Source organism: Tiliqua scincoides, chromosome 3 (genome assembly GCF_035046505.1).
Source record: "Tiliqua scincoides isolate rTilSci1 chromosome 3, rTilSci1.hap2, whole genome shotgun sequence".
NCBI classification, from domain to species: domain Eukaryota; kingdom Metazoa; phylum Chordata; class Lepidosauria; order Squamata; family Scincidae; genus Tiliqua; species Tiliqua scincoides.
In genome coordinates, this window is record NC_089823.1 from 170,547,779 (window position 1) to 170,561,712 (window position 13,934).

Below are 13,934 nucleotides of genomic sequence, written 5' to 3' on the forward strand. Positions count from 1 at the left end.
CATGGTCACCCTCTCATTAGGGCTGACCTTAGGGCAATTTGAGCAATTTGGGCCCTGTGCCTGGAGGGGCTCTCCACTGGGGCAGTGGGTAGACAGCCTGCAGCCACAGCTGACACCTCACCCTGTAGTTGACGCTCCAGCATGGAATTTTCCATGCTGAAGCATCGCAAGGAGAGCATAGCAAGCGGAGCACTGCCACTAGTAAACCCTCCCTCCTGCCTGCTTATGGGTCCAATCAGCGTGTAATCAGCCCCCCTGGAAGCAGCTGGCAGTGATGCTGCTGCCAGGTGCCTTGCTGCTGCTATTCATTCTGGTGAGTAGGGGGTCCCCGCAAAAATGTTTTGCATTGGGTGTCGCAACTTCTAAGGCTGACCCTGCCTCTCATTGACTTGCCACATTGCCAGTTTTGATCTTGCCTGTTAACAGTTTTTGTCGTTTTACCTGGATTTGTTTGCTTAGTCTCAGAGAAATGCATACATTGATGCTAATATGTTCAGTTACGAAGAGACTGCTTTTTTATTTTGAATTGGTGGACTTTAGTTTACAGCAATCTGGTCAAAGTTGTTCTTCAAAGTTGTTCTTTCCTACTTTTTTCCTGCTTTGTAAGCATTATCCATCCTTGAGAATCTGTTGATGTTCCCCAATAAGTACAATCTACAGAATGATTCTTTCCTTTTGCCATTTTTGCAAGTTTACTATGAAGTTCAGTAAACTAAATGGCATTAAATACTCTCTTTCTACTTACACATTCTACATCAGATGTTACAATAGCAAAATAGGGGCAGAAGACACAATCAATCGCTTTCAGAATGAGGTCAACCTGCTGCTTAACTGCACCAACAAAAGTACAACTGTCAATGGCACTGGGTATATTACAGTCCTATTCAGCAGTGGATAAAGAGAGTGGCTGGTGGGCCCCAAGGTGGCAGGCCACAGGGGGGTGTCATGGGAGCCAGTGGCATGTAGGGGGGATACTGGGGTGATGCACCCCCCTGCACAGAATTCTAGGTGTTTCCTGGGCTTGCTGGGGAGGGACCTTAGCACCCATCACTGGAAGTGATAAGCACCTTGAATTGGGCCTACCCACCAAATTGTTGGTGGCTCTTGGTTCTCTTTCCTGTAATCTCTTCTTGATACTGCTTTGCATGCTTCTGCTAAGTTATTTCCTTCACTGACAGTCCAGTCCTATCCTCCCTATCCTCCCCCCTCCCTTGCAGCCATACCAGAAACAGGAGTACTGTATCCAGAGGTGGCAGATTGGGATTTAAATCCCCATACTCTCCATAAGCTTCCCACTCCATAATGGGTATTCTCCTTTAGCTGGTGCAGGTCTGAGGAAAGAAACTGGTGGAGAGGCTGCCCACATAGGGGACAGGATCAAGTGCATGTCACCCCCTCCAGAATCGTCCTCACCCCATTATGTCCCCTCCCTGCCCAGTTTTGCCCCTCCCCACCCCTGTTCTGCCTTCCCACCTCCTCACTGCTTACATGCTCCAGTGGGTGACCAGAGATTCCTCAGTGCATGCAGGAAGGTTTTGGCCTTCTCACTGAGGCTCAGGCAGTGCGCTATTGTGCTCATTGCTGGAGCACCCTTTATGGCTGATTTGCAGTTGTCGCCACCAGCAAACACATGTGTTTGCTGGTGGCTGGGACCAATAGGTCTGGGCATTAAGCTCTTCTTGTCTTTCAGCATTCACTGAAACTCTTGCCTTTTCCAGGAAGGAGCCTGACTCTATCAGCACTTTCGAACAGTATAGTTATATAGACAGACAGTACAGCCCTACCTAATATAGTTAAAGACACCTTCAGAAACAAAACTATACCTTTTTCAGGTTAGTGGAATCCCTGCAGCATGTATACATTCATGTGGTTCTCAAACCACAATAATTACTACCCAGTGAGTAAAAATTTATGTATCCATTTCAGTAACCTATTCTCAATATTTTACCATTTTTCAAAACAGAGGCTTTTTAAACCATAGTAATAGAAGATTAAAGGGATACGTTTGACATTGACAGAAGTAATTTCTTTGTATTAAATGGTTTTACTTAATCCGTTAACATGGTTATTATAAATAGAACAAGCATCATCAGCCAACTGAAACTAAGCTGTTTTTTAATTGTCTTCTTAAAATAACACATTTCTTCTTAAGAAAAACACAGTTTTGAAATAAGGATTTCTTGATAGGAAGGGCCATCACCCAGCTTTGGACCAGATGATCACCACAGTACCACCCATGGAGAAACTGGCTACCATACTTCAGCAGTATCTAACCAACAGCCCAATCCCATCCATGCTTTCTTGGGAGTCAGTCCCATTGACTCTAATGGGACTTACTTCTGAATAGACATGCATAGGATTGGGCTGCAAGAGAGGTGCTAGATGCAGTCATAGCTAGTAAATAATATAGACTTGTGGTGTCTTATTGGGCAACACAATCCTAAAGGTGGCACTGCTGCTAGCTGCAGCAGTGCCAAAGCAGCTACTGCTGCATCCAGCAGCCCCATAGCAGCTGCCAGATGTCTCCTCAGGGGAAGAACCTTTCGTCCTCTTCCCCCGAAGAAAGCCCCAAGACCTGCAATGGGGCTTCTCAAGTCTGCTCTAGCTATTTTTCCAGTGCAAACTTGAAAGAATCCGTGTCGGGCTTTCCAGCCCAAGACAGAGTTCAGAATTCTGTGGAGCAGAGCTCAGCCAGTACCAACCTCCCTCCTGCTACGTTTACTTCCCTGTCGCACCCTCCCCCTGTCGAACCCTCCCCCTGCCACACCCCCACCCTGAATGCCTGCCCACACCCCCAAGGCGCTCACCGCTGTCTGGAGCTCTTAAATAGCTCCAGGCAGTGTCTGGCTGGCACTGAACTCAGCATCAACTGGTGCTGGGCCAGCACCAGCACTGACTTAACACAGGGTGTTGTAGGCATGTCTTACGGCATGTTTACAACACCCGGCCCCAGTGGTATGCTCATACTGCCAGCGCCAAAGAGATTAGGATTTAGCTCTTATTTACTTGTACTTACATAAATAACTAATAAATTATAGATTTTTTTTTCCCCCTAGGACTATTTCTTGACAACACAAATCCACCTGAATATGCCCAAACTTTCAAAGCAGTATTTATTTAAATATCTTTATGTTCTTTGTAAATTTACAAATTTGAAAAACTAATTTTTTTCAAAACCTCCGCTAACTGAGTAAGAGGCACTTTTTCAAGTGGGTGCTCCTGTTTTTTTTAGCAGGGGAAGAGTAACTGGCCCTCCTCACCCCAGCAGTCTTTTCTAGTGGTTGCCTGCTGGTGTTCTTTTGCATCTTTTTAGATTGTGACCCCTTTTGGGACAGGCAGCCATTAGTTATTTGATTTTTCTCTGTAAACCACTTTGTGAACTTTTTGTTGAAAAGCGGTATATAAATACTGTTAATAATAATTAATAATAATAATTTGCATAGTATAATATACTTGCACTCATACAAAAGTATATGTTCATGCTGTCTTCCCGTTCATCGAGCTACAAAGTAGCCTGTGTCAGGCTAAAACTCATAGTTTTAATTTAATTTAAAAATAAAATATTTCTTATGACTGACAGCAATGTGTTGCTCAGGATTCTTTTTCCTTTCTACTTCCATTCCTATCCTTGAAATGTTTATTTTAAATAATATCTTCATTTTATTTTCTATGAGACTCAGTATTTGTAACAGGAATTAAAATTTAGGGTTATAGATATTCTGGGACACCAAATTTTGCTTTCTGTTTGATAAAATTGCTTATTAACACACAGGAGGTCAAAAGTTACCCATATTGTCTTCCTGTATTATGAAATTGAGCAGAGATGTTATGTTTCTTTCAATTGGGCAGCCACTATAATCCTTATTTACAAAAGGTTTATGCAAAGAGTACTATTAAGAAATTTTCTCCACATTCTGTGAGAAGGATCAAACAGTTCCAAGCAGACACTGACTGCCTAAAAGACAGTGTTCTTTACTAGAAAGATGAACAGGTTGTATTCAAGTAGAACAGGGTTAGAGAAAATGTATTATGGTAAGGAGTATCAATGAGGATCTTGCAAATGCAATATTTATTGTCATGTTTTACTCAGTGATCATATATTGGTGGGCATGACATTCTATTATATTTTGTGCCATTCAGGCAATTTCAGTCTGCATTCAATTTATTGCCAACCTGAATACAACTTCATAGGCTAGTTGGTTTTTGTAAATGACAAATGTGATTCCAAAACAAAACATATTCTGTTCTTAAAAGCATATTTTTCATTTGCCCATTTTCATATAAAAATACCGTAGAGAAGAACAATGCAATGAAGCTACAATCTTATACAGACTAACCTGGGAGTCAGTTCCACTGACCTCAGTGGTGAAAAGACATGAGTAGGATTGTTCTATAATTTACTCTTGGAACATTTAACCCTCACACATGTGCACACACACACACAAGGGGGGAAGAGAGAGAGAGAGAGACAGCTCCTTATAAAGAACATCAGAGAAAGAATGTTACTGAAAAATTGTATCAGTCTTGAATTAAAATTAAACAGGCTAATTAGTAATTTATTTCTGTTCATCTAAAAAGCTATCACTAAGCTTTTAATAGCGCTTACAAAACACCAGTTTTCTTGGTTTTTAATATGCAACAGCCCTAAATTATTTTCTTTAGGACTGCATTTCTAGTTTAAAAGGCTGCGTATAAACCACACATCATACAATAAAAAATAATGGAATGGATCTGAAGATCATTTAATTGATCCTCTGACAGAACTGGCTATAAAAAATTACTATGAAATTAACTAATTGAGTCTTATCAACCCTGTTACAATGAACAGTGAACCAAGATATACCATAGCAGAGATTCCTGTAAGAGAAAGAAAGTAACCTGAACCAGAGCAGCAACAGCATAAGCATTTACAGAATGCAAGCATCAGTAAACTGCACACGTTCAGATTTTTTTTAAACTAGTCATGTGATTAAGCAGCTTCAGTAAACATCTTCTGAATTGATCTTACCATAAAAACCGATTTGACTTCAAACCATCTTAAAATCCCAGGTAATTTATATCCTGTCACATAAATGGTTCTCTCAATCCACATGTTCTGCAAATTCAAGAGAAAAGATTTGAAGTAGAATGTTAGCAGATTGATAGCCTTTAGTCTAATCCATAATTTATATCTCCATTATAAAAAAAAAAGCATATCAACAATACAGACACTGAAAAGTTTTTACAAGTGCACCCGAAATAAATCTAGCAGATACCCTGTATGCACTAGAGGAGTACTTTTAAATCTAGCTAGAGAAGAACAACATTATTCTTTGCAATGATCCCTTTTAGGTATGTACAAGGATTTGCACGCATGCACTTATACTGTCCTCCCCCTCCTCCATCTAGCCTATGTGGCAAACTAAATGTGCACCTACTGTGATCTTCAAAGCACTTCAATGCAATAGCACATGCCTGCTGTTTAGTAAGAAAATGGAAATTTCGTTCCCGCTGCATGTGCAGTTCTCTTCTTTGGACTGTGGCCCACACGAAACATACATATGGTCAGTTGTTGCAGCAAACAAGCCATAACTCAGCCAATTCTGGAAGTGTGAGGTTTAATGCAAGCAGTACATATGTAATTGGACAATTGGACAAAGAGAAACAGGCTTTCATTTTCATTAATTTTAGCTACAACTGCCATGAAATGATCCCTAGGCCTCAAATCTTGTTTTACCACGCTTCAGCTTAAGGATCTTCATTGAGGCCTGGAAGGGAAGGGAAGGAGTAGCATAGCTAGAGGGAAAGCAAAGTACTGCATTCGCTGAACCAAACAGTGTCTTCTGCACATTGCCACCACTGCCTGGAATGGCCCTAACAGTGAATTGGAGGGGCTGTTTACATGGAGTATTGTGATGCCTGCAGTAATTACTGTTTTGCCCCCTCTAGCTATGCTACTGAAGGAAAGCTAAAATAAATGCAATAAGCGAAAAAGGAAGCTAAGCAGACATTGATACATGGAGGGTTAAATATAAAAGTTGACTTTTACTGACCACAAGATCAACTTTATTGCCTTGGAAAAGCATTAAAATATTGCTGTCTCAAAGTCAAGCGTTAAATCTGCATGTCTAAAATCCTTATGTTAATGCAGTTCCGCTTTCAGTGACCAAAAACAGCTTTTCAATACCAACAAGCTATGTGTTTCCCATAGTGAATGACCACATATTTAACAGCTTAGAGACAATATTCATATCCCGTAGTACAATGAACCAAGTGTTGACACTCACAGTATCATGTGTACATTTATTTCAGCATTGCTAAGAACTACCAGAATAACTGCTGAAGTTATAACTGAATAATAACTGAAATCCAGTTCAACATGCAAAAATTACCGCAAACTCATTGTCAGGCTTTTTCTCTCCTTTTCGAACAGGTCGTGAATACTCAAAACGCTGAACTTCATTCACCCTGTAGAAACTGAAAAGAAGGGGGTTACACAACTGCATGCATATTTTGCTATAATAACAGGTATAAACACTGCACTGAGGGCTGGGGCGCACCATACAGCTGCTACGTGGCTTTAAATCAGCAGTCACGGCAAGTCACTATGCAAGAATTGCTCTTTGCATAGTGACAGCTGCCAAGTGATTTAAACAGATCTCTCTGTAGGCACAAGTCCTGGCTGACTTAACAGGTTATTAGTGTAGCTTTGATTAACCCACTGATATCCAGTGTACACTGTGTACATTTGATCCCTGTTGCATATATGCAATGGGCAGAAATGGCTTAAAGAGGAGGAGAGACAAATGATAAAGGCTTAAAATAGCCCTGCAAACCATTCTAGAAAAGTTGTAGAATCATTATGTAGAATCACATAATCATTTATTAGCTCATCTGCTCCATATTTATGTTAGTTGTTTCTAACATCACTTTATTATTTTAAGGTCCAATCCTAACCAACTTTCCAGTGCTGATGCAGCCGTACCAATGGGGTGTGTGCTGCATCCTATAATGAGGGGAGGTAGTCATGGAGGCCTCCTTGAGGTAAGGGAATGTGTGTTCCCTTACTTTGGGCCTGCACTGTGGATGCATCAGCATTGGAAAGCTGGATAGGATTGGGCCCCTACTTATTTTGATCCTGCCCATCCTTCATGGAACTCAGCGCAGGCTTAGTTGTTGTCCCCTCCTTTTATCCTGACAACAACCCTCAAAAGAAGGTTAGGCTAAGATTTCATGACTGGTCCAGGATCATCCAGTGAACTTCATGGTGACTTACACTCAAGTCTCCTTAGTCTTACTCCAGCACCCTAAACAAGTCAAATGTTTTAGCACTGGGACTCATCTTTTAAAAGGACACTCCATTGGAACCAAAGGGTATGCAGTCCAGCACTCTGCTTCCCATAGTGACCAACAGTGTGGGAAGAGAAGAGAGACAGTGCATGTGACCTCAACATCTATTCCTTGTTGAACCAAGTTGGATCATAACAAGAGCCCTGCTGGCTCAGACCAAAGGGTATGCAGTCCAGCACCCTGCTTCCCACAGTGGCCAACAAGATGCCTATGAATAACCTAGAAGTAGGGGAGAAGAACATAACCTTTTCATGCTGTTGCTCACCCTACAACTAGTATTCAGATGGGTAGTGCCTCTTAGCCTAAAGGTAGCACACAGCCCTCATGGCTATCAATAGTCTTAGATAGGAATTTCTCTCCATGCAGTTGCCCAAGTTGAAAAAGCGATGACTGATCTAGACCTAAGTCCTTTGCTCCTGTTTCTTCTTTCTTGTGCAGTGATCAGCCATGGTGGCATTCCAGTAACATATGCAGTCAGGATCAGCCTTTCAAAACCATTAAGAAAAATTATACTTTTAAAACAATTGTACCTTAGAATTTGTTCTGATACTGGCTTGTGAAATTTTGGAGGTAAGTCAAGCTTTGGCTTTACAGTAAAGCACTGAATATCTGAATTGTAAGGTTAAGGAATGAACTAATACAATGTTAAAACTACGAATCAGGAGAACTTCATCTAAAGCAGACATATATGCAGCATAAGTATAAAAAAAAGACATAGGAAGGGCGGTGAGTCTGCAGATCCTTAGAAGAGTATTGATTACACCAAAAGAGCACTTTTAGAGGATACATTGCCCAGGAGAGTTTTTAATGTCTTCGCCTGGAGGAGAGGTTGTCTTCATTTTTTCTGCGTTTGGAAACTGGGTTAATAACCTTGCTTCAAAATCTTCACGGCGCTCATATTCTTTTCCTCGGTAAATAAAAACTTTGTTCTACGAACAAATATATAATGAAAGTTATGTCCATCATAGATTCCACAAAACCAAGCAAGCACGCATTTTCTCTAACCATATCTACCAGTTTCTTTAAATATTTCATACATTTTAGAACAGAATACCTAAGAAAAAAACAGAAAACATACAACTTTGTGACCTTTTACATAAAATAATAATAATAATAATAATAATAATAATAATAATAATAATAATAATAATAATAATAATAATAATAATAATATGCTTTTGACTACACAATTGTACAGAGCTTAAATCAGAAGACTGTGCATTGTGTGTGGTGGCCTTCAATTGGCTCAGAAGCTACAGCATATCTACTCAGGGCTATTTTATTCAAAAATTCAGGATAATTTGTCACCTCTCCTGTAGTTCCTAATGATTCTCCACTGAATTCCATTTAGTAGCTCTAAATCAGCCATTTTCAACCACTGTACTGTGGCACACTGGTGTGCCACAAGTGGTCCACAGGTGTGCCACAGGACTTTGGGGAAAGGAATAGGGCCAATAGGAGATGTGAGCCCCCCACTGACAGCATGGTGTACCTTGTCAATTGTCAAAAACCTGGTGCCTTGACCTTTTTAGTGCCTTGTCAGTGTGCTGCGAGATGAAAAAGGTTGAAAATCACTGCTCTAAATCATAGCAGACCAATCTGCCCACTGAGGTTGATATGCACTATACTTTAAATTAGCTTACATGTGACAAAATGAGCAATAAATCATAGACCTCAACACTTTTTTGTGACAAAACAGGGAAGTGATCAGTGATATGAGATGCAGGGGTGGTAGGTGAGACAGAACTGCCCCATTGTAGTCTACGGAAAAGCTCTGCAACTGCCCCACCTGCTTACACCTGAGGAGGCTCTTCTTACTTCTCAGGTGTAAGGAGAGCTTTCTCAGGTGTAAGCAGGCAGGGCAGCTGCAGTGCTTTTCCATGGACTACAATAAGAACACAACAACAGCCCCACTGGATCAGGCCATAGGCCCATCTAGTCCAGCTTTGTGTATTTCACAGCAGTCCACCAAATGCCCCAGGGAACACACCAGATAACAAGAGACCTGCATCCTGGTGCCCTCTCTTGCATCTGGCATTCTGACTTCTTTTTATATAGCCCTTCGTCCGCTGCCCTGGTGGGGCAGTTCTGCCACACCTGCTGCTCCATACTGCATGTCCCTGGAAGTGATGAGATCTAAGATAAATGCTACTGTCTTATGTTCAAATATTCTCCAAACTTTGATTTGTCAATAATTTTACCCAGAATTTAATCTCCTTGCTCTTGTGCAGCAATAAGGAGCAATTTGCGTTTATCTTGTATTTAGCATGAATGGGAACAGAACTATGGATCTCTGCAGATCAAAGAGCATTGTTGAGGAACCATCACTACTTCTGCATCAGGAAAAGCTGTTCAATAGTGCTGCATCCTTTATGCTCAGTTTTATAATCTTCTGTGGCAATGTAGCATTCAGAGGATCCAATTGGGTATTGTCACTTAATAAGACAGGCTTTGGAATAGACCACCACTGCATAGCAGCTGATGTTCATGCATAGAAATTAACAAGTACTGAGCAAGGTGATAATCTGAGTGGCTACATGATGGATGGATGGATTTACTTAAGGGGAAAAATGAAAATAAAATCTTCGCCACTTAATGGTCATACCTGATATATTGTTTCTATGTCGCACAACTATGATCCAGTGCCTTCAACAACCTTCTTAAAATTATTACTGTATTTGAAAAATCAGTAAACCTGAATTTAATACATATTGGTTCTATCATCTTTAGAACATTATAAGATTTCAGAAACATACAGTTAGTGAAAACAAAGTTTCTTCTAAGTAAAATAATAGAGGCACAAATACATAGAAAAAATTCAATACTATTCCACCTGTCTGAAAAGTGTATGATTCTAAAATACATGGAATATTTTATTAATGTACTGTTGTAAAAATCCTTTCTAAAATGAAGAGAATGACATTTTCTAAAATAGTTATCTGATAGACAGCTTTCATCAAAATCTGAAAATAACCTACCCGTAGAAATGTTGGAAATCCTTGTCCATAGTATCCAACAGCAAAGTAATCCGGTTTGGGTCTGATTACTTTTACGATATTTTCAAAGAACTGTGCTTGTTTTTTCTGTGTAGAAAAAGACATGTAATGAAACAGCTGCAGAGAGAGAAGGAGTGTTTGAGATCTATAGATTACATATTTTAAAATGAATAATACATGAATTCACAGTTTCAAGAGGATGAACAACAGAGATTAGATTAACAAAATGCTTCCTTTTAACTTCGGGATATGTAAATCCACTTCAGATCATGGCTTCTGATTCTGGTTTCCTGCTCTGGTTTAAACCATGGTTTGAAGTCACACTCAATCAGCATTTCTCAAACTGGGTCATGACTCCCTAGGTGGGCAGCAAACTAATTACAGGTGGGTCACTGAGCCTACATTGAAAATACAGTATTTGGGGATTGGCCAAGGGCCTGGCTTACCAGTAGCCACTGGCAGCATGCCAACTCTCTTCATTGGCCCCCTGGACCTGCTCTGTGGCAACTGCAGAGGGGACAGGCTGCTGCCCTCTGGCACTGGGGCTGAAAGTCGACCCAGAAGGCCATGTGGTCATTGCCACCTCCAGTTGTTGGCACCAGGCCAAATCAGTCCGCTGTGCGGTTGCTGCTGCCTACAGCTCCCTGCAGCTGGGCAATCCACTCTATAGAGTGAACCCAGAGGCCCCTGATCGGCTGTGTGGCTGCTGTCTTTGGCTACCTGTGGCCGACTGATGTTGCTAGGCACAGAGAACTGGAGGTGGTAACAAGGCTGCAGGGCCTGGATGGAGCAACTTCTGGCCCCAACGCTGGAGGCTGGCAACCTGCATGCTCCGCAGTTGCTGTGGAGCAGGTGACTCCTCAACTTCAGCCAGGACAGCCTCTCTGGAAGGGGGCTGTCAGTGATCCCAGAGACTAGCAAGGGCGGTGACAAAGCAAGAGGATTCAGGAGAAAGGAGGTGGCAGGCGCAGGACGAATAGGAGAGTCAGGAGAAGAAAAACTGCTTCCAGTTCTCTTTTGTCTAACCGTCACTTCTGACCAAATGGATGTTACATGTTCTTGATTCCACAAGACCCTCTTGCAAACCTGGCTTGCCACTAGTGACAAAACTAGCCTCTGCCTTCAGCCTTGACCACCCTCTTGCCTATGTAATCAGAATGGCTAAACCTGGATCATGGCAAACATTCTGTCCCACTCTTTCAGTCTGTGTTTAAACATGCAGAATGGAGAATTGAACCCCTTTAGCATTTGTGGATAAGGGAGAAGAAGGAGGGGGGATTTTGGAAGGATGAAGGAATCTGGGACCTCAGAATAAACTGAATCAGAATCTACTGAATCTACTGAATCAGAATCTACTGAATCATGTAAAGAAGTAGAGATAAGGGAAAGGGAATTAAGCTAGGATAATATTTGATAGGAAATGGGCAGGGACAACAGAGACTCAATTGCTGATCAGTACTTGCTGTTCCCAGTGCGACTACAGTCCATGGGACATAAATGAGAGCTAGAAGAGTGTTACAGCACAAGCCTATGCATGTTTACTTAGAAGAAAGTCCATCTGCATTCACTGAGATTTACTCTCATGTGTATAGAAGTGCAGCCTTAGTGCAACAAATCTTGGACTTGGGAGGGGGTGTCAAGATTCTTTTTTTTTTTTTGCATTTGCTTCCTGGTGCTGTGGCTGTAAGAAGCACAGAGATTTAACTTCAATCCAGCGTCTTTATTTATTGGTAAGCATTTATGTCCTGCTTTTCTTGCCAAAGCAAGCCAAAGAGGCTTACAGCCAGAGAGATTGCAAAACAATAAAAATTCCTATGAAAGAAACAATGTGTAAAGGGCGTTCTGGTGTGTTCTTGCTCAGGAGCCTGTTTTCACAATGATGACACTTCCGTCTTGATGATGTCTCTTCCACCCATGACATCACTTCCAGGTTAATGACATCACTTCCGATAGGTCCTGACATATTGTTTTTCTGAAAATGAATCCCGGTGCTAAAAAGTTTGAAAATCACTGTGCTAAACCATAGTAAAGCTTCTTTTGACTGTTTTACGTGGAAATGGATGGCAACTTTGGTCAATTTTTGTCTTGTATGAACAGTCCCCCATACAGGAAAACTACACATTCCCTTAAATTAATAACAGTGCTTAAATGAGAACTCCCTTATTTAAGGAAAATAGTTGAGGTGGGGAGAAATTATCTAGACTTGAACCATGTGGCAATGGAAGCTTTACAGTCTTTTCCTCCTGAAAATAATTGCTTTGGGGGCATATACCAATTTAGGAAAAAGGTGTTTCTTCAGTAGCAACCCCGCCCTTCCTGCACACCTTGGTTCAAAATCTGAATCTGCACACCCCACCCCACCCTCCGCCCCACTGACTGCTTTTTCTTAAGTAGTAGGCATTTCTGGGCTTAAGTACATCTCTCTGTTAATGACATGTTTAAGGAAACATCTAGTTTGGCCCTTAGTAAACAAACACATTGTAAGCAGAATGTATTGTTCATGTAATTACTAAAACATTTCCTCAGCACTGCAATTCCTTATCACCTGTCTGATTCAAAGAGTACAGCAATTTCTCATTTGGAGAGCTGACAGAATGTACGCAAGGACATGTGCTGCAAATTTTTTACGACCCAGTTCAGCAGAAACAATTTACATCTGTGTGTCGTATATGCTGATCTTGAAACAGGCATAAGCCATCAATGAAATGGCAGAATTCTTTAATGCAAAAATAAATTGTCGTCAGATTCCTATTAGCCCTTCACCTTTTAAATGCCTGTTCAAGTATTATACAATATGCTGTTGAGCTGCTAAACTTGAATATTACCTGTTTCCAAAGAAAATGATAAGAGGGAAACTGAACTTGAGTTCAGTCAATGGGAGCAACATTTATTCACTTGTCAGCAAAAGCACAGTGCAAAGACACAAACAGGATCAAAAGGAAGTTATGACTAAAGGAAAGGCAGTTTAGAAATTGTCCTTTTCCAGCCTGAAATACCATTTACACAAAGACAGAACAGCCCTGCTTTAAATGGACGATGCTCATTCCTATTCAGTCATTTTCTGTGCTACAGGAGTTCATGAGGAAGGCTGTTTTCCAAGATAAGAAAAGTGAAAAATGCCAGAGTAATCCATGAGGATTAGGGAAGACCAGCGTTGTTTTGGTCACCTAGCATCAGAAACCAGGGCGAGCACAGTCATGTGGCATTATTAGAGCTGGGAGGAAATGGTTTTATTTTTTCTGCAGATTTCCGTGTTTTCCAAAAGTTAGAAGTGTAGAAAGCAGTGGTACGTGTTTTTATTTCGTTATCACCGTTGTTCTCCTGCCTCTAGGCATTTTTTTATTTTTTTTTATTTTTTGCAATTTTATATCGCCCTTCCTCCAAAGAGCTCAGGGCGGTGGACACAGCTGCTCCCCTCCTTCTTGTCCTCACAACAACCCTGTGAGGTAGGTGAGGCTAAGAGAAAGTGACTGGCCCAAGGTCATCCAGGAAACTTCGTGGCTGAGGGGGGATTCGAACCTGGATCTTTCAGGTCTAAGTCCACCTCCCAAACCACTGGGAGGGATCTACCATGGGATGCGTAGATACAGGACTATGTTCAGGGCAAGA

The 13,934-nt window shown here is 41.3% G+C and overlaps 1 protein-coding gene across 2 annotated transcripts in view; it reads right to left on the reverse strand.

Moving 5' to 3' along the window:
- The window catches only part of DOCK1 (dedicator of cytokinesis 1), a 484,421-nt gene that overhangs the window by 58,879 nt on the left and 411,608 nt on the right, over window positions 1–13,934 (reverse strand). For both annotated transcript variants that reach the window (XM_066618882.1, XM_066618881.1), the window contains exons 40-44: window positions 10,308–10,412; window positions 8,117–8,258; window positions 7,860–7,938; window positions 6,372–6,456; window positions 5,009–5,095 (exon numbers count right to left, since the gene is read on the reverse strand). In XM_066618882.1, coding sequence (XP_066474979.1) covers window positions 5,009–5,095; window positions 6,372–6,456; window positions 7,860–7,938; window positions 8,117–8,258; window positions 10,308–10,412 — 498 coding nt within the window. The remainder of the gene's footprint in view (window positions 1–5,008; window positions 5,096–6,371; window positions 6,457–7,859; window positions 7,939–8,116; window positions 8,259–10,307; window positions 10,413–13,934) is intronic.